The sequence below is a fragment of the Rhinopithecus bieti genome, unplaced genomic scaffold, assembly GCF_001698545.2.
Source record: "Rhinopithecus bieti isolate Rb0 unplaced genomic scaffold, ASM169854v2 scaffold_41082, whole genome shotgun sequence".
NCBI classification, from domain to species: Eukaryota; Metazoa; Chordata; class Mammalia; order Primates; family Cercopithecidae; genus Rhinopithecus; species Rhinopithecus bieti.
Window position 1 is genome coordinate 813,567 of NW_016817890.1, and position 20,935 is coordinate 834,501.

Sequence of the window (20,935 nt, forward strand, 5' to 3'; positions counted from 1 at the left end):
GATTTCACTCGCTGCCAAATGTGCTGAAATTTAATTATTAAGGAGAGAAATCAGTACCTTGCCGCGCTGTACTTAAACCGCAAAAGCGCCGGGCATGGTGGCTCAAGCCTGTAATCCCAGCACTTTGGGAGGCCGAGACGGGTGGATCACGAGGTCAGGAGATTGAGACCATCCTGGCTAACACAGTGAAACCCCGTCTCTACTAAAAAATACAAAAAAACTAGCCGGGCGAGGTGGCGGGCGCCTGTAGTCCCAGCTACTCGGGAGGCTGAGGCAGGAGAATGGCGTGAACCTGGGAGGCGGAGCTTGCAGTGAGCTGAGATCCGGCCACTGCACTCCAGCCTGGGCGACAGAGCGAGACTCCGTCTCAAAAAATAAAAAAACCCAAAAGCGATAAAACTAGCAAACTGATATCAGACCTCATTTGATTTGCCCTGATTTCATGTCACATCAACTACTTATTCTCATTTCATTTCTCTGATTTGGGTCTGGCTGCATCCCTCTGGTCTGGAAAAGTCATGAAGCCTTTCTGCCTTTTAGTCAATGAAGGAAAACAGAATTGGGTTCTAGCTTCCAAGTACCATAAATGTCAGGCCATAAGATGTATTTTTCCAAAAATTCCCCAGAAAAGAGGAAGTTGCCTATTCTAGTAATTAAATGTTTTCCTCATTAGGTGCACATTAGTTTAAGCAAACCCGTTAGCTGCTATATCCTTACTCAGTTATAAGTACAAATATTAGAAGTATTGATTTCCAAGCACAGAGGAGATAAACATCTCCATCTCTTCCTGCAATTTCAGGTGTGTGTGCATGTTTATATGTATTCAATTAGAAGAATGGTCCTTTGTTCTAAGATTGGTACATCCTTTTATGAGATGATGAAAATAAACGGTGGTAGTTTTTTGTTGTTGTTGTGTTGTTGTTGTTTTGAGACGGAGTTTTGCTTTTGTTGCGCAGACTGGAGTCCAGTGGCACGATGTTGGCTGACCGCAACCTCCGCCTCCCAGGTTCAGGCGATTCTCCTGCCTCAGCCTCCTGAGTAGCTGGGATTACAGACATGCGCCACCACGCCTGGCTAATTTTGTATTTTTAGTAGAGATGGGGTTTCTCCATGTTGGTCAGGCTGGTCACGATCTCCCGACCTCAGGTGATCCACCCACCTTGACCTCCCAAAGTACTGGGATTACAGGTGTGGGCCACCATGCCCGGCCAAATGGTGGTAGTCTTTAATGCCCTTTCTTTGCTAAAATTAAGTTTCAACCATGTTGGCCATTTTATAGGTACATGATATTCAAAAGTCTGAAAATCACTAGACAGGATGATCTGCAGGATCCTTTCCGCCTCTAACCATTGCTTGTATGTAAAAGTCACTAGCATCGTCTTCCCAGATCCTCTCCCTGCCCCCACCCTTCATCTCTGGGTCATCTTTAGCTCCAGGCCAACAGAGTGGTTACAAGTGCTTCTTCATCCGTGGAATTCTGTTTGCATCATTCCTTCCATCACAGTGGTTCAAGCTACCAGTGACTCCAGGTTCTGCTCCTTCTCAGGACATTTATAGGCCACCCCCAAGTCACTGCTAACCAGCTTACCTGTTTTGCAGGAAGGCCTTCCCCAGCCATTCTATATAAAGTTGTAATTCCCACCCCAACACAAAACACTTACTCTCTCTCCCTATCCCTTTCCCTTTTTCTTTCAGCACTTAACACTATCTGATATACTAAATGTTTTACTTATCCTGGTTTTTGTGTCTCCACCAGAATAGTAACAGAGCTGAGACTATCCTGGATCCCATCACAGGAGTGACTGGAATCTTTTCTTCTCTATCTCAAGTGACTTTTCTGTCCCTTGTTTCTCCAAACCACAGACCTCCTAGAACAGCAAAAGGTTTCACTTCCCCAGCACCATCACCCACCACATTCACATCCCCTAAGGCACCTCATTACTTAACGTCTCAGAGGTCCCAGCAAGACGACCTTTCTTCACCAGGCTCCTATATTCACTTCCTGGTCCTAAATGTGTATGTGGCCACTCCTGCTGGGCCCAGCAGCAGAGCTGGTGGTGAAGAGGGATGCACTAAGCCCAGATCTGAATTCTTATCTCCAGCTGAGCTGTCAACTCCATGCTGGCTCACCAGCTCCTGAAACTTCAAACACGAGGTTGAGAAGCCCCACCTAAGCCAGACCTCTCTGTTCATGGACCTTGACTAATTTTGAGAGGTAGATTTTATGTCCCTGACCTCTTCCAGTTCAGGCTCTGAACTCCGTAAGAGATTTCGTTTGATGACACAGACTAGGTTGGAGGATTTCATGAGGATTTAATCATAACCTAGTAATACTGTTAAAAACAACACGTCTGACACTTGCGGACACCCACAGGGACACACATTCTCTTCCTCTCACACAGACTCTGAGGTAGGAGGTACACTGGCTAAGGAATAAAAAATACTCAGTGGTTGTACAAGGCTCAGACCAGGCTCACAAGGCTCTTGGTTGAAAAGCAGCCCCTTGAGAGCAGAAGCAGAGGCCAGGCCAGCTTCACTGAGATCCCAGAGGTTCTGACTGGGGCCACCCAGAGTTGGGCATCCCTGGCTTCTGGCATTTGAGATCTAACCCGGGACTGGTTGGTGCAAGTAGGGGATGAAGCTGGGGTGGTAGCTGGTCTTGTTCCAGGTTGCAAGGACAGAATGATGTTCCTGGCACATAAACTGCTCTCCACGAAGATTTGTTTCATGAATTGAATGAATGGTATGGGGGAGGGGAGGAAGAATTCTAGAGGACAGCCCCTGTGGCCTTCTAGCCCAGGATAGGGGAGCTAAGGAGTGGGGCAGCACCTATACCAGTCATTTTAGAGGTGGCCAGGGAGGTGGAAGTTTTGGGGCACCAGCTATACCAATGGCAGGGGGAAAAGAAAAGGTAGTCTTCTTTCCTCCCAAAGTGTCTTGTACATAATTGGGGCTCTTGACCCTGCAGGGCCCAGCCTTTCTCATCTTGTTCACTGTGAACTCCTTGAAGGCAGGACTCTGCCGGACTCAGCACCATCCCTGGTGCCCAGCCCAGCACAGGCGTCCCATTATGGCTAAGTGCATGGAGGCCACAGCAGCATCATTAGTTTATCCTCACCTGCCTTCTGCCAGCAGAGTCACTCTCCATCTCTGCCAGCTGGGTCTGATTCTGCTTCAAAGGACGCCATTCACCTCTCCCTTCACTGGCGAAGCAGCCTCATCCTTAGCCTTGGGGAAAAAGTTCTGTGCTAACTGGGTCATGCGCCTGTTCTGAGGCAACTGATACCCCTCTGGGGAAAGTAGACTCCGGGCCCCGTCTACCTGGTCAGGGTCGGGCTTCCGGCAGCAGCTAGGGTGCAGCCAGCGGTAGTACACAAGCCGCAGAGCCAGGCCCAGAAAGAAGCAGCCGCAGCCCACAGGCAGCCACAGCTGCAGTGGAATCCCGCTGGGCAGCCAGGAGCTATGAGTCATCCAGGTGACCACCAGGAGAATGCTGTCAATCAGGAGGAAGGCGAAGTGGATGGTGGCCCGGCCTAGGGTGTGGCCCTCAGCCACATTGAACCAGGAGAAATAGAGGATGGTGGCCACCGTCACCCGGTACAGCCACTCGGAGCTGGGGTCCGGCATAAAGTCTGTACCCTGAAGCCAGACCCAGAGCAGCAGTACCAGCCACAGGCCCAGGAAGTGCAGGGCCACATAGCTGGGGAAGAGGGCTGAGAACAGGGCCACAGCCAGGACTCGGGGCCACAGCAGCAGCAGGTTCCACAGGAAGTAGATCACGGAGGAGCCCAGGCCCAGGAGGGGCTTGGAGGGGAGGCAGGTGCGCAAGGCCCGGTGGTAGTCAAGCAGTGCCCACGAGATGCCCAGGAAGGATGTGCAGATGCCAAACCCTGCAAAGAGTAGGAGAGAACAGTGAATCCTGGGGCCAGCCTGCTTGGCATTCCCCAGGGGTCGCAGGTACCGTGGGGCCCCTCTCAGAAACCCTGGAGTAGGTATCAGAATCCCTCATTTGTTGAAAGCAAATCTGCAGCTGGAGAGGACCCAGTGAGTTCCCGTAACCAAAAACAAAGCTATGACTCTTAATATAGAGCCTGCCCCTCACCAACAGTGCTTTGCTGCGCAGGTAGCCCACCCAGCACTCAGCACCCCTGGGCCTTGGCTGCACCCTGGGCATCTTCCAGGGCCCCATAACCCTTTCTTTCTGGGAAGAACACAAGTCTTTCTTGTGTCTGAAAATCAACAGCCTCAATTCCCTCTTTCTTAATCTCAAAAAGGGAGTAGAAAATCCCATGGGGTGGCCACAGGCTCTGGCTAAAGCTGCCCTCAGGGCCAGGAGAGATGTCCCTGCTGTGTGGACAGAAAGTCTCCCCACTTTCCTCCCCTCTCCTCCAAGACCAGAGGCCATCAGACTGACCCCTAGTCTTGATTTTCCAAGATCCAGAAGTTTACAACAGGGGTCCTAGGGTCCTATCCCACCTCCTGGTTGCCAGTCCTGGAGCAGAAGCACAAGGGCCTCCAGGGAGGGATGGAAGTGGCACCAGCACGTCTCCCGACTGCTTCCTCCCCTGTTCTGTCCACCGCAGTCATTCGACAGATGTTTACTGAGAACCTATTAGGTGCCCAGAACCCACTCCTAGCCTGGAAACAGATCTGTGCCCACTAGCCTCGCCCAGTTCTCAGCAGGGCTGATGTTTTTGCAGTTTGCCCAGCATGCCACCTTCCGTGACCTTGACAAGCTCTGCCCAGGCTGTTAGGTAGCCAGAAGCACATGCCCCACTTCCCCGGCCTACTCCTCCATTACCCCACAGGCCCCAGCTTGAAGAGCCCCTGGAGTCACCCACCCTGGCCCCACACCACCCACTCAGCTGTGTCAGGTATCCCTGTAACATGCCACCCACCTCTGTCTGGAGTCTCATCACACAGTAATTATCTATTTCCTTATCTCTGAGCTCCTCCAGGGTAGAAAACAGACTCTGCTCACTTGGGATCCCCCAGCAGCCCAGTACCTGGCACGTAACAGCAGCGAAAGAGATGTTTGCTAAATAAAAAGTAGGGAAAATCTGTCTTTCCCCTTACCCCGTGCCACACTCGCCGTGCAGACGGTCTGCACTTGGCCCTGGTTCTAGACACCCCAACCCTCAACAGACAAAAACACGTGCCCAGTGAGTGCCCAGTGACCCAGGGCAAGTCACTCACCTTTCTGCACCTCTCTAAAAATGGAGCTCAATATAGCACAAACCTACAGGGCTGCTGTGAACTTGAGCAGTGATGACTGTAGGCGCTTCCCACAGGGCCTGGCTAATAGCTGGCACTCGATTGTGACAGCCGCTATTACTGTTTTTTCAATCAATATATAGACTCAGACTAGCAAGACGAAAGGGCCCTTGGAGATCGAATCCAACCTCCATCTTCCACAGGAAGGCTCTCCGGGTCACACAGCGAGTGACGGTAGAGTGAGGACTGCTTCTTTGAGAGACTGTGGCATTTATAGCAGGGGTGGAGGAAGGCAAAGGGGAAGGCTTGGACCCTGAATTGGATGTGAGTCGGGGCCCTATTTAGCTTGGCCACTGCCTGGGTCTGTGAAAATGGGCAAGTCACTTTCCTTTTATGGACAAAAACCCTCCCAAAGCTCCTCACTATAAACTTCACCCTTGCTTAGGGGGTCCTGTGAGCCTCCGCCACCTGCCTCTCACTTTTCCAGTCACTCAACACGTTGTACCCTAGCTACTTGCTTTAGTCTATTATCCTGGCAGGGCAGGCGCTGGGTTCATCTTGTTCACTGCTGTGTCCGCAGCACAGTAACAGGCACAGAAGAGATGCACAATGAAAACCTGACTGGATGAAGGCATTCAATATATTGTTTCTTTTTTAAAATTTTGAAGAGATGAAGTCTCACTATGTTACCCAGGATGGTCTCCAACTCTGGCCTCAAGCCACCTGTGCACCTTGGCCTCCCAACGTATTAAATTGTTTCTTAACTAAAAAGTTACCTACGCTGCATCAGGCACCTTACACACTTTATTATCTTCAAAATTATAAAAATTACAATTAAGACTTCTGGGCCAGGCACAGTGGCCGACACCTGTAATCCCAGCACCTTAGGAGGCTGAGGTAGCAGGTTACTTGAGCTCAGGAGTTCCAGACCAGCCTGGGTAACAAAGTGGGACCTCGTCTCTACAAAAAAAAAAAAGAAAAGAAAAAAAGAAAGAAAGAAAAATTAGCCAGCATGGTGACACACACCTGTAGTCCCAGCTACTCAGGAGGCTGAGATAGGAGGATCACCTGAGCCTGGGAGGTCGAGGCTGCAGTGAACCATGATCAGGCCGCTGTACTCCACTATGGGCGATGACAGAGTGAGACTGTACCAGGAACTTGTGTACCAGGAAATGGGCTTTCTTTGCATCACCTCACTCAATCTTTTCATCAACCTTATGAGGCAGGAGGATTTAAGTCCATTTTTCAAATGAGAACGAGCATACTCAGAGAGGTCAAGGCATTTGTCCAAACTCAAACAGCTGCAGAGTGACTAGGTTTCAAGCCAGATCTGCCTGACTAAAGCCTGTTCTCCTGTTTTCTAAGCAGCCTCTATAAAAGAATAAAAACAGTTCCGACATTTGAGAGAGACCCCCCAAGCCACGATAGGGGGGCCGGCCACTGGCCTTCACTCACACTGGTAGTACTCAGCCTGGCCGCTCTGCAGCATAATGGCCAGCACCAGCGTGAGCTGTGGTGCTGTCTCCAAGAAGGTCTCGAAGAGACGCAGCATGCTGATGTCCAGGGAGAGGAAGTCGGCGTAGGCCAAGTCAAACTCAGAGGGCTCCTCCTGCTGCCACACCAGCAGCCCCTGGCGCAGCTCCTGCACGCACCTAGGCACCATACACAAATGTTCAGAGGGCCAGGTTAGTGTCCTGTGAATTCCTCAGCCTCCCACCCATCTAATGAATGAACACAGGCCCCAACCTGGCTCCTCACATCCGTGCTATGGGACCGTCGGCCACATCCTAACCTCACTGAACTTGTTTTATCTGGAAAAGGGGATCGAGGCCGGGCGCGGTGGCTCACACCTGTAATCCCAGCACTTTGGGAGGCCAAGGTGGGCTGATCACGAGGGCAGGAGATCGAGACCATCCTGGCTAACACGGTGAAGCCTTGCTTCTACTAAAAATACAAAAATTGCTGGGTGTGGTGGTGCACGCCTGTAGTCCCAGCTACTCAGGAGGCTGACGCAGGAGAATCTCTTAAATCTTCAAGGCGGAGTTTACAGTGAGCCGAGATCGTGCCACTGCACTCCAGCCTGGTGACAGAACAAGACTCCGTCTCAAAAAAAAAAAAAAATGGGGATCAATACACCTTCTACTCCGGCTGGCTAAGCACTGTCCTAAGCTCATCACAAACCTTGTCCTGTTTACTTCTCACAAAAGCCCATTTTACAAATGAGGAAACGGGATCAAGAAGCTAATAAGGTCTGGGGGCAGTGGCTCGCACCTGTAATCCCAACACTTTGGCACGCCAAGGCAAGAGGATCACTTCACTGGAGACCAGGAGTTTGAGACCACCCTGGGCAACACAGCATGCCCCATCTCTACGAAGAATTTGTTTTAATTAGTTGGGCATGGTGGTACAAGCCTGTAGTCCAAGCTACTCAGGAGGCTGACGCAGGAGGATTGTTTGAATCCAGGAGTTCAAGGCCACTGTGAGCCATGATTGTGCTACTGCACTCCAGCCCAGGCAACAGAGGCCCTTTTTTTTTTTGGAGACAGTCTGCTTCTGTCGCCTGTCGCCCAGGCTAGAGTAGTACAGTGGCACAAACTCGGCTCACTGCAACCTCCACCTCCCAGGTTCAAGCGATTCTCCTGCCTTGGCCTCCGGAATAGCTGGGATGCTGGGATTACAGGCATGCGCCACCACACCTGGCTAATTTTTGTATTTTTAGTAGAGATGAGCTTTTGCCATATTCGGCAGGCTGGTCTCGAACTCCTGACCTCAAGTGATCTTGCTTTCCAGACTGCTAGGATTACAGGCATGAGCCACCAAGCCTGACCAGACCCTGCCTCTTTAAAAAAAAAAAAAAGCAAACAAAAAATTATAAGTAGCTAATAAGTACTGGAATGAGGATTTGGATCCAAACCTGAATTGGAAAGGCATGCTATAAAATTGCCTGAGGCAATAGTTCTCAAACTTTAGTGTGTCCAAGATCTCTTGGGATCCTGTGGGCAAGATGACATTTGCCTCTTGGGCACAGGCCAGATGGAATCAGACTCTGCCTTGCCCCAGCCACACAGGGGAGGGGCTGGAGGAGGGTTAGATTGGAAGGAGGGATCCCATTTAAGAGGCTGGCCCTGAGTGGTTAAGGATGGAGATTGGGGCAGAGTTAAGAGAGTCCAGAAGTTGGACAGACAGGCCTGGGGTACCGAAAGGCATGAAGAGTAAGTGGAGAATGCACCAAGGACCCTCCACCCAGAACTCTGCTCTCAGTTGCCTATTGGGAGGGAACCCCACCCCCACCCCCCGTTCACTCATTACAAGCTCATTCACCAGACATGTACTGTCACCTCCCCTGGAAGGGCCCAGGAACACACTGAGGAGCAGGCAGGCAGGGCAGACCGGGCTTCTCCCTCAGCAGGAGCCTTTGCCCATGGTCCCCCAGTGACCTGGCAGAGGCCCCGGCCTCGGCCTGTTCACATGCAGGAACAGAGACCCTGTTTGCAAAGCCAAAGCCAGTACAGTCTGCCTGACTGAAGCTCAGCAGAAACACAGGCAGCGAAGATGCACAGCTCATGGAGGCCTGCCCAGGACTTAACAACTGCACCCCTTCATGCCCACCTGGGGTTTTCTGATATCTCTACAATCCCTCAGGCAAAACTGCCACATTCAAAGCTCCTCTCCTCCACTCCTGGAGACCCCATGCAACTTTGTCAAAGCAAGATCTCAAGAGTTTGTAAAAATGGATTCAAGAGCGGATCCTGGCCCCGGCCACCCCATCCTAACCCACACCACCCTCTGCCCTGACATCATCGCATGCCTTTGACCCCTGGGTTTGTTTCCCCATCTCTAGGAGGCTCCACCAGGTCCAAACAGGAGCAGAATCCACACACATTTTCCAAGACCCAGCCTGTGCCCAACCCTGGTTGGCTCCACGGGCATGGATAAGTCAGAGGCCATCTCTGCCCTCTTGCTGGGTCTGGGGTGGGAAGAATACAACCAGGCAGACAGGGTGAGAGGCAGCCTCTGTGAGGGACAAGCGCTGTCGTGCGGTCAGGGCTGCTGAAACTCGCAGGGAGGCCCAGGTCATCATGAAGCAAGCCGAGGTTGCTGAGTGCTCACTCTGAGCCAGAGCAGTGGACAGTTGTCATTTCACTTCATCTTCACCAAACAGGCAGGCGCTATCCCCATCCCAACGGGAACAGCAACCAAACAGCCCCACTGAGAGGTCAGTGCCTTCCCAAGGCCCTGCCCGTGCTGAAACATGGGGCGCTGAACTGAGTCCGCAGCCCCTGCCATTACAGGCCAGGCACTGTGGGAGGCACTTTCTCACTCTTTCGCTCACTCCTCACAATAGGCCTGCCTGTCACACCTGTTTCAGGGTGACTACCGCCTTTCTATGGAGGAGGAAACTGAGGCTCAGAGAAATGTAGAAGTGAGGTGAGAGAGGTCAAAGCCAGAAGTGGATCCCTGAGAGGTCTGACTTCAAAGCCCATGCACCTCCCTTTCTTCCCTGGGCCTCAGTTTCTTCGCCTGTGCCAGGAAAGCTAGGGCTAGGATGAAGGCGGTCTATCCGGATTCCCTTTCCATAAAGGGTTGCACGCTCACCTGTAGGCCAGGCGCCCACAGGACTTGGCTCCCTCTCCCAGTCCCCTTCCCGGCATATGACGTGTCACCTGTACAGGTGACCCAGCTGACGCAGGTGCTGAGCTCCGACACTCCTCCCCTCCCGGGGCGAAGGACTCACCTGTACAGGTAACCCAGCTGCAGGAGATGCAGCAGCGCCAGGCAGCGGCGCGGGGCCTGTGACCCATGCAGGCCGGCAGGGTCAGCGCGCAGCCAGAGCCAGCTGAACAGCTGCAGCGCCACCGAGGCCAGGCCCAACAGCGCCAGCACCAGCGCCGCCCACAGGTAGCGGCCGTCGAGCGCATACTGGACGGCGGCCCACAGGTCTGCGCCCAGGTCGAGCAGGAAGGCGGCAGTGCCCAGCACGCACAGGACCAGGTCCCGAAGGAGGGCGGCGCGGGACGACCAGGGCATGGCCTGCCAGCCTCTGCCCTCTCCTGCTCCTCTGCGGTTGGGGCCTACCCTCAGAGCCCGGGGTTGCCAAAGCAGGAAGGAGGCCGGCGCAGCCCTCGGGGCGGCCCGGGGCGGGGACCTGCTGGGCGGGACTCCCCGCCCCGCCCCGTCCGGGGAGGAGCGAGGCCCGCGGTTGTCCCCGGTCCCCCACCCGAACCCTCCCTTGACCTAAATGCCGCTCGATACTCTGCTCCCACTGCCAGCCCAGGGGTCCCCCGACCCAGCCCAGCCAAGTCCGCTAGGCCTGAAGACTGACTGCCCTTCGCTTCGCAGACTTCAAATGGCCTAGTTTTAAGTTTGAGGCGCCCGGAGGCCCAAGAAAGCGAGAGGGCGGGGAGACTAGAGCCTGGACTGGGGCAGCGATCCCTCACACCTGCATTGTTGCAAAACAAAACAACGAAACGCAAAGGCACATCTCATCCCTAAGTGCGGGACTTTGCAACAATGCGTGCGCCTTGATCCGGGATACACGGAGAGCACGGGGCGGCTGGGTTCACGCCGGCGATCCGAGTGGGGGGAGGGCGGGCGTTAGGTTCCTGCAAATGAGTTAACCTCATTTCCATACGAAAAGGAATAGAGGCCGGGCGCGGTGACTCACGCCTGTGATCCCAACACTTTGGGAGGCTCAGGCGGGAGGATCACCTGCGGTCAGGAGTTCGAGACCAGCCTGGCAAACATGGCGAAACCCCGTCTCTACCAAAAATACAAATTAGTCGGGCGTGGTGGCGCGCGTCTGTAATCCCAGCTAGGAGGCTGCGGCAGGAGAATCGCATGAACCCGGGAGGCAGAGGTTGCAGTGAGCCGAGGTGGCGCCACTGCACTCGGCCTGGGCGACAGGGCGAGATTCCGTCTCGGACAAAAAAGAAAAGAAAAGGAATACAACACAGAATCAAACGCACGATGAGCTTTGTTTTGTGAATGAAACATAAAACGCAAAAGAAATATGCTGTGGGGGGTCTTGGGTCGTCATTTCTTTTCTGTTTCTCGTTTGTTTTTGGAGAGTCTGGTTTTAGGCTGGACTGCAGTGGCGCGATCACGGATCACTGCAGCTCCTGGGGCTTCACTTCCTGATTCGGTTGTCCTATTTCAGTTCACTCCTCAGGCGCGGAGGAAATGGTGGAAGGCCCAGTTCTGGGTGATCCCGGGCACTACCCCCGTTACCCGTTACCAGGAAGAAGGTGAGCCTGGCGGGTCACTGCACGAGCGTGCACAGGCCCAGCAGGGCCATCAGCAGCAGCGGGAGATGGGGCGCGGGTGTGGTCCCCAGAGGCATAGACAGGTGGTGTAGGCGTCAACGTCCACCTGGCGCATGGCACACACGTGCTGCCTCATCACAGACCCCAGGGTAGTAGCTGACTGAGTTATAGACGTAGTAGTGCTGTAGTGCGCCCTGGTCGCCAGTGATGCAGTCCAACACTGCCTGCATAGAGTGGGCACCCAGTAGGCTTTAGTCAGCTGGTACTCGAGCTCCCAGCACCGCATCCCCTGAGCATTCGCCTGGCTCAGGTTCATGAAGTAGTCACCATGTCCTGGAGAAAGGGTTTGGGGTAGGCCGGCTGTGAGCAGCTGTCTGCTTCCATCCCCATCCTGCACCTTGCATTTGCCCCCACGTTCTTTAGAGTAGTGATCATGACCACTAGCACTAGTAGTTATTGAGCACTTAGCGTGCACCCAGCTGTGGCTGGGCAGAGCATTCCTCTGAGATTCTGACATCGAGGCTAACTGCGCTATCTACCCTAGTTTCAACAACAGAGCGGCAAACCTGAGCGCCTAAAGAGGATTTAATTCACTTGGCCAGGGTCATAACAGGTATTCATAGAGGATGTCATACCAGGTTACTCATATCAGGTACGTCATACAGGTAGCCTCATACACGGCTATTCTACAGGATATTCAGTACACCGGTAGCTCCATACAGTACTCTCCATACCAGGCTAACTCACTCACCACGCCCTCTCCCATACCACGCGCTCGCTTCATAGCACGGCTATTCATACACGGTCTTTCATAAAGTAGTATACAGGTTACCTCTCTCCGGTCATGCACTACCGGCGCTATTCATACACGGTACCTATACCAGCGCTAGCTCCATACACCGGTAGTCATACCAGGTATTCATACCAAGTCAGTCAACCACCAAGCTATCATACCAGGACTATTCCTTACACGGTAGTCATACAGGTCAGTCCATACAGGTATTATTACCACCCGGTACTTCATACAAGTAGTCCATTACACGGGTTACTGCATAAGGGTACCTTCATTAACAGGTCATTCATACAGGATTCATGCGAAGCTGATTTCATACAGACATACAGGTACCATACACGGGTACTTCATAACACGGTACTCCATAACAGTACTCAGTAATACAGGTATTCATACAGGTACACATACAGGTATTCATACAGGTAGTCATACAGTTATTCATACAGGTAGTCATACAGGTATTCATACAGGTATTCAGTGGTAGCAGGATTGGCCCCCAGGTTGTTTACCCAGGTCCCACTATGCTAGGGTACACATAGAAGATGCTCAGTAAATATTTACATAATTAATAGACAAAAGCAACATAAAAAGAGCGACATTAAGCATGAGAGAGATTATGAACTATAGACTCCTAGGGCCCAGGTGCATGTTCACGGCTAGGCTCTGCAGGGTTCATCAGTCCAACAGGTTCCAGGTACATTTATGAAACTGCTTCAGGCCACTGCAGATGGGGTAAGAGGAGCTGCCCGTATGCATGGCCACTCTGTGCCAGGCACATTCCATTATTTCATGTAGTCCTCTTCAAACCCTGTGAGGTTCTGTTACTCCCATTTTACAGGTGAAGCAAGTGAGGCACAGAGGTCAAAAGATCAAAAAGCTTATGAGTGGTGGAGTCAGGATTCAAGCTCAGGGCTGACTCCCTCCCTGAGGACAATGTAGGGCCCGTTCGCGGGTGATGGTGGGGGTCCCTCAGTCTGCCATTCCCCTTGCTCAGACCCTCAGAGTGCCTATGCAGACAACAGGCCACTCTTAAAACCCCTCAGACCTCTTCTTAATCAACATTTATTAGAATCAAGGACCTGGGTGAGCTCATCCAGTCGTTGGTTTTAAATGTCCTCTCTCCACTCCCAGATCACATTTCTATCGCCACCTCTTCAAGCTCCAACTTGCCCCTTCCCTAATCACTTTCACTTGATGCCATTCAGCCATCCCAAAGTTAGCAGGTCCAAAACCAGACCTCTGACTGACCCCCGAAGCCTGATCACCCTGCCACTCTTCTCAGTAACCGGCAGCCACAGCCTATCCATTGCGCAGGCCAAAAGCCTTGGAGGCCTCCTGGATTCGTCCGTGTCTCTCACAGCCCACATCCACTCTAGCAAATTCTGCATCCAAAATTCATCCGGGACCTGGCACTTTTCACCACCTCACTGCCTCCACCCTGGCCAAGCCACCATCCTGTCATCTGGGGTTTGTCCTTCCCTCCAAATGGCCTCAATCCTTCCCCACCTGCCCCTATAGCCTGTTCCCTGCACAGCAGACGTGATGATTCCGTAAAATTTTAAGTCACAGGATTTCATTCTTCTGCGCCAAACCCTCCAAATCCAGAGTCCTCAATGATGCCTGCAAGGTCGGACCTCCCCTCCCACTCTCCTCTTGGGCCTCTCCCTGTGGCCACTTGGCCTCCGTGCTCTTCCCCTAACCCACCAAACACATTCCCACCCCCGGCCTTTGACTTGCTCCCCGAGATACCCACATGGCTCACTCCCTCAATACACTCAGAACTTAAATGGCACCTTATGTGGACACTTCCCCTTCCCACCTATCTAACAGAGTACACACCTCCCATAGCTGTCACCCTATCGCCTCACTGTTTTGATTTTCTCCTTAGCCCTTCTCTCAGTACTAGAATTAATTCTACATATTTATTGTCCCTCTCCTGTAAGATGTCAGGTCCAGGAGAGGGGTGACTTTGTTTTGTACATTTACATATCTCATGAGATTAGAACAGGGCCTGGCCCATGGCACAGACTTAATGCATTTTGTTGGATAAATAAAAGAATACTATTTTTCATCTCAACAACCACAAGCTCATCCTACCAGGTGAGGGATTGCTCAGAGAATTAGGGGCTGGAGCCTTGTCTGTGTATGGAAAAGGTGGACAATGGGCTTTAAGTCAGACTGTGGGAAGCCTTGAGTACTAGGCCAAGGAGACACAACTTTATCTTGAAGGCACTGGGGAGCCATTGAAGGTTTTTGAGCAGGACAGAGACAAGATGAAAGTGGTGCTATAGGAGATCAGTTTCTTCTCTTTTGTGTAGCAGATGGACCATAGCAGGGCAGGGCCAGAGGCAGGGAGACCAGGTATGAGGCTGTGACAGTCATCTAGGGGAAAAGGAGACTTGGGGAAGCACTGCCCTGACTTGGTGGCAGGTGCCTCCAGGGTTCTGATCCTGAGCTGGAGAAGGGTGGAAGGAGATCAACCTTCCTGAGGCTTAGTGGTCAGGGGAAGGTGGATAAGCTGAGCGTTACGGGAGGTGGTGATGCATTTAAGCCCCTGCCACCCTCCTCCTCTGGCCTCCACAGGACTCCTGGCCTTCAGGCTCAGTGTGGCTCAGTCATATTCGAACACCCGGATGACTGGATTGTTAGGCCCATTGATCACTCTGGGTAATGTGGTTTTCCATGGGGTGACTCCAGGTGTGATGAACATCGCGCTTATGGGGGCACCTGTCAGGAAAGAGCAGCAGGACAGAGAGGGTCTGGGGAGAGAAGCTGGGACGGAGCTGGCAGTTGCCCTCCAGGTTGAATACCTGCGTCATCATAGAGCATCCGAAAGCTGTCAGTGTGGTGGTGCCTGAAGAACTGCCCTGCTGTGACGCAACCATGCTTCCAGACCACCTTCAGGTATTTTTCGTTGAAGCCCTCCTGGAACCATGCCTTGTTTTGTGTCTTCTCAAAGAACCCTGGGGGCAAGTGGCCAACAGTGTACACCTACAAGGGAGGGGTTCCCAGAAGAGGCTCACAGATGCCCTCTCCAGACCCTCATTTCTACTTCTCAAAACCTGCAAATTGCCCCAAAGGCAGGTAGATGGGCCCAAATGTGTCTCCTCCTTGAAGGCCTCCAGGATTCCATCTCCCAGGCAGACGCAGGCATTCTCCCTGTGCCCTGCAATGAATGCACCACGTACCTACCCACCTCTGTGCCTGCCACCTGGAGTACCCTTTTCCTTTTCACTTCTGTAAATCCTCCCCATACTTCAAAACCTAACTCAAAGAGCACCTCCTCCATGAAACCTTCCTAATCCTTCAAAGACTACTCTTCTCTTGGAGAGCTTGAACACTGCAACGAAACCATTCTTGCATGGTTGTGTGGCATATGCTACACGGTAATGTGCATTCGTTTCTTACATTCCTTGAGTCACTCAGCTGACAACACCTGGGCACTTGGCCACCATGGCAGGAGTTAGAACAGGGGACAGGGTTAACTCTATGGGTTTTGGAGTCAGACTGCAGTTTAGACACCAGCTGTGTGTCACCTCTGAGCTGCTGTTTTCTCATCCGGAATAACACCTAGCTGGTGGAGTTTTGACAATGATGGACTCGTTACTGAGCCAGGGTTTCCATAGTTCTGCTACCTGAGATCATCTGTATAATGTCCTAAACAACGTGCCCAATGTTGACATAGTGCGTGCTCATGGGCACCAGCTGTGAGATCCCCTTGAGATGGGCTAGTCAGTGCGAGGACTTGGGCAAATGAGACACTGAGCCAGTCCTTGAGGAGCTGTCAGGCCAGCAGACTAGCTGGACACACTCAAGGGCAGGGCATCCCCTGGAGGTCTGGCACACAGTCCTGGCTGCAGCTGCACATGTGGTGGGAGTAGAAACAGCACTGGACTTGGAGTCTGGAGACTGGTCTTCTAGTCTGGGCCTCATCACTTATTATGTGACTTGGGACTATCACCACTCTTTATGAGCCTCAGGGTCCTCATCTGCAGTGGGCTCCAGATCCCAGCAACACAGGGCTGTGGTGAGGATGGAAGAAGCCCTCTGCTGGTGCTAGGCTGATGAAGGACCCTCTGGGATGTGGGCATCTTTGGGTGGGTGGGTGAGTTTGTGCCAAGCGGGAGACTTGTGCAGAAAATAACCCTAGATGAGAAAAGAAAGAAGCAGGACCTCTTACCATGTCGCCAGCTTTGGAGGCATTGGTCAGCACGTCTTCCAGCCACTGGCATTGCTGGCCAGGGTCCACCATGTCTGCTGTCAGCTCATTGCTGGTAGTACAGATTGGTGTTGAGCACCACAATTTGCCCAGCCCCGCTGGGACCTGGCAGCTTCTCAGAGTAGAAGGCACCTGTCACAGCCAGGGACAATATGAAGGAGGCCCCCACCTCTGGCCAGACAGGCTTCTGCCCCTTCCACTTCATGGTCCCACTCTCTTTTTCCCTTGCATCTTCCCCTCCCATCTTTCCTATGGGTGGGACCTCAGTCTGGAAGGTCAGAGGTTCTGGAGCCAGGAGGCCTGGATTGAAATCCTGGCTCTGGAACTCATTCGCTGTGCAACTTGGGAAAGTAACTTCACCTCTCTATACTTCGGTTTCCTTATCTGTATAGTGAGAATAACAGTGATGTGTATTTGCCCATCCAGATCCACTGTCCACCCTTCACCGCTCAGCTGTCTTTTCCAAGAGCTGATCTACGTGGATTAAATCAACAGGCCTCTGTGCCACAGGCTTCTGGTTGGCTTTGACCACTGGGGAGTCCCAACAGCAGGAGACTGAGGAAAGGGAAGAGTAGGGTCAACGTCACCTTGGGCTCGCTGTGTTTCTGGACCAGTCATTCTCAACCAGGTGCTTCTGGCCTCAGGGAACACTGGGCAATGTCTGAGACATTTCTGGTTGTCACAACTGGGGGTGTTCCTGAGAGTATCACTCTAGTGGGTGTTCGCAACATTCTGCAACACACGTGGCAGTCCTCTGCGGCAGAATCATCCAGCCCATGGTGTCAGTGGTGGCAAGGTTCACACCTGCTGGAAGTGAAACCACTCCTTCCAAGGGCTGTTGTGAAGTGTCTAGGACCAGGCTGAGGGTAGTGCCTGGCACACAGTAAAGGCTCAATAAACATGAACTTAGGAGCATCATGAGTGCCATGGGATTTACAGCAAGGGCTTTGTAGTTAGTTCTGGATTCTGCTCCCAAGACTGCCTTTTCTAAGCTGTATGACCCTGGCTTCCTTATCTGTAAATTGGAGATAAAATCAGTACTTATTTCAAGGGGTTGTTGTAAAGACGAAGATCAGACCCTGGCATACAGTAAGTGCTCCTGATAGGAGCAGATGGTGTTGGTACCTTTTTTGAAGAGAGCAATGGACTCGTTACTGAGCCAGGGTTTCCATAGTTCTGCTATCTGATTGTCGATCTTGTTAATTCCAGCTGGGAACTGGTTTTTGGGGTGAAAGTCATGACTTTAGTATCTGGGAAGCAAGGGTGAAACATCAAAAAATATATATGCAAAAGCACTCGGGGGAGTTAATCATTTTCTGTTGGCCACTGGCCATCAGAGCTCAAGGGGAAGAGCGATAGCATAGATGAGGAGAAGATGCAGATAGGAAACCCACATTTGATAGAATCCGACTGAACTTTGCTTAGGCTTTGGGAGGAAGAGCAGTGACTGCTTTCATCACAGTCCCTAAACCCATTCCCAGCAGGAAGTTTCCTGGTTAGAAGGAAAGCAGCCGATGATGAGAAGGGGAGAACTAGGTCTAAATGATTCCGATCACTGTCAGCCACTTGGTAATTTCGTGTTCCCAATTCCTGTTGATTCCAGATCCATCTTACTGTTAGGGAAAGGGTCTGCTTCACTCTGGGAGGCCTTAGGAGTTTCACTCATCCATGCAGTCAGCAAATGTTTTATTGAGCACCTACTATGAGCCAATGCACAGAGCTGGAAACCAGGCTTCCAGCCCGAGGTCCTGCAGTTCAATAGGGTTGACAGGTATTGAGTAGAGGTGTAAGGGATGTCACAAAAAGGGAATGGCCACTTGCTATGGGAGTAACAACAGAGGGTAGGAGTGGGTTTGGGGAAGCCTCCCTGAGGAAGGGGCCTGTGAATGAGACCTGGAGGTGTAGGGGAACCCATTAGACTCATTTCCTCCACATGAACAGCCTCATTTCTGTTTTATTTTATGCTCAGTGTCTGGTACCTAATCGGTGCTCAATAAATATTTGACACTCAACAAAAACAACTCTTGGACTCAGAACAGGGCCGGGCCCTTATATGAGCTTGGTCTATCACAGGGAGTGACCTGGAACAAATGAGGGAGGCTGGAGTCTCCCATTCCGGTTGGGAAATATCTCTAACACACCCTTTGCCTTGTACAGCCTACAAGACCTGGAAATGCTGAGAACTCTGCCAAAGTAGGAGGTTGTGAAATGCATCACTGTAACTGCCTGGAAAAACCTCACCTCTCTAAAGTAAATGCCAGCAGCCATTAAGAATCCATTTAAGAAAAAAAAAAAAACCCTGAATCCCAAGGGCATTTGAGAAGGGAAGGACTCACTCCTGTGTTTTCACTGCTTCTGTGTGCCCAGCTCCTTGCAAACATAAGCTCCACGGGGGTGCGACCTGGTGTCTTGTTCATTGCCATGTCTTCTACTCCTGGAATGGTGTCTCCACCATAGTCGATGCTCAATAACTACTAGTTGATTGACTAAATGAGTGAATGAATTACCTTATTTAATCCTCATAACAACCCTATGGACAGGTACCATTACTTTCCTTTTTCACAGGCAGCAGACTGGGTCTTTATGAGATTACCCAGCTAAACCATAGCAGAGCTAGAACTGGGCTCTACATGACAGGGTCTTGCTTTGCCGCCCAGGCGGCAGTGCAGTGGCACAATCATAGCTCATTGTAACCTCAAATTCCTGGGCTCAAGTGATCCTCCTGCCTCAGCTTCCCAAGTAGCTAAGAGTATAGATACACACCACCATACATGGCTAATTTTTATTTTTTGTAGAAGCAGGGTCTTACTATGTTGCCCAGACCAGTCTCAAACTCCTGACCTCAAGCGATCCTCCAGCCTTAGCTTCTCAAAGTGCTGGGTTTACCGGCATATAATCACTGCACCTGGCCCAGGGCCCTGCATTTGTTTGCTTTGCATGCCTGTGTTGTCAGCCACTTGGCTGTGCTGACGAGCAGGGACCAGTGTTCACGGCCGACTCTGGTGGGTAAAGTTGAACACAGCAGGAAGAACACATGATGTGGAACCCTGAATCTCGAGTTTCAGTCCCTTCCTCTTCTTAGGCCACTTACTGGACCTCTCTGTACTTCGATTTAATTATCTATAAAATGAGAGTGTTCTGCTTGACTTGTGTTTTTAGAATTCTCAGTTAGATAATACCTTCATTTCACCTCTTCCCATTTGTTCTCATAGTACCATCTCTAAAAGTGAGGTGTGGCCATGAGAAAGTGCTGTGTCAGATTATAATTGGTAGCTGTTTTTTCTTAGTTATACAAAATGATGCATCTTTCAGTCAATGGCATCTTGGATATTAGGAAATTTAATAAATGTGCAAGTGTGGTAGAAACTACAAAATCTTATAATTTACATTCGTGTGTTAAATCATAGTCAATAGGCCAGGCATGGTGGCTCATGCCTGTAATCCCTACACTTTGGGAAGCTGAGGGAGAGAATTACTTGAGCCCAGGAGTTCAAGACCAGCCTACGCAACACAGCAAGACCCCTATCTCTACAAAAATTGAAAACAGGTCAGGTGCAGTGGCTTATGCCTGTAATCCCAGCACTTTGGGAGGCCAAGGTGTGTGGATCACTTGAGGTCAGGACTTTGAGACCAGCCTGGCCAACATAGTGAAACACCATCTCTACTAAAAATACAAAAATTAGCAGGCTGTGGTGGCGGACGCCTGTAGTCCAGCTACTTGGGAGGCTGAGGCAAGAGAATCACTTGAACCCATGGGGGTGGAGGTTGCAGTGAGCCAAGATCACACTACTGCACTTTAGCCTGGGTGACAGAGCAAGACTCAGTCTTAAAAAATAAATAAATAAATAAAAATGAAAATAAAAATAATTAGCAGGGCGTGGTGGCGTGTGCCTCTAATCCCAACTATGTAAGAGAGTGAGATGGAAGGATTGCTTGAGCCTGGGAGATGAAACAGCAGTGACCCTTGATCGTGCCACTGTACTCCAGCCTGGGTGACAGCAAGACCTTCTCTCAAAAAACAAAACAGTCAGGGAAGCATTTTCTTACCCAATATTTGACTTGTGTTCCAGAAGTCCCATGTGAAGCAAAGGAGTACTCCCAGTTGGATCTGAATTTGAGTCCCTCCCTAGGAACTGACTAGCTTGGAGCCACAGGTTCCTTTCTTTTTTTTTTTTTTTCTTTTTTTTTTTTTTTTTTTGGAGACGGAGTCTTGCTCTGTCGCCTGGGCTGGAGTGCAGTGGCCAGATCTCAGCTCACTGCAAGCTCGGCCTCCCGGGTTTATGCCATCCTCCTGCCTCAGCCTCCCGAGTAGCTGGGACTACAGGCGCCCTCCACCTCGCCCGGAGTTTTTTGTATTTTTTTAGTAGAGACGGGGTTTCACCGTGTTCGCCAGGATGGTCTCGATCTCCTGACCTCATGATCCGCCCGTCTCGGCCTCCCAAAGTG

General features: G+C 51.5%; 2 protein-coding genes across 2 annotated transcripts; both read right to left on the reverse strand.

Moving 5' to 3' along the window:
* Positions 1-2,293: 2,293 nt before the first annotated feature.
* On the reverse strand, positions 2,294-10,851 carry XKR8 (XK related 8). The gene is made up of 3 exons (XM_017856415.1): positions 9,950-10,851; positions 6,670-6,866; positions 2,294-3,890 (listed from the first exon to the last, which is right to left on the reverse strand). The coding sequence occupies exons 1-3, from the start codon at positions 10,240-10,242 to the stop codon at positions 3,175-3,177; spliced, it is 1,206 nt and encodes a 401-aa protein (XP_017711904.1). The 5' UTR covers positions 10,243-10,851; the 3' UTR covers positions 2,294-3,174.
* A 393-nt stretch (positions 10,852-11,244) lies between these two features.
* SMPDL3B (sphingomyelin phosphodiesterase acid like 3B) lies at positions 11,245-16,640 on the reverse strand. The gene is given in 7 exon segments (XM_017856417.1): positions 11,245-11,553; positions 11,556-11,608; positions 11,610-11,721; positions 11,724-11,810; positions 14,857-14,997; positions 15,081-15,261; positions 16,451-16,640. Coding segments are annotated over 7 exon segments (726 nt in total). The 5' UTR covers positions 16,523-16,640; the 3' UTR covers positions 11,245-11,473.
* Between the last annotated feature and the right edge of the window lie 4,295 nt (positions 16,641-20,935).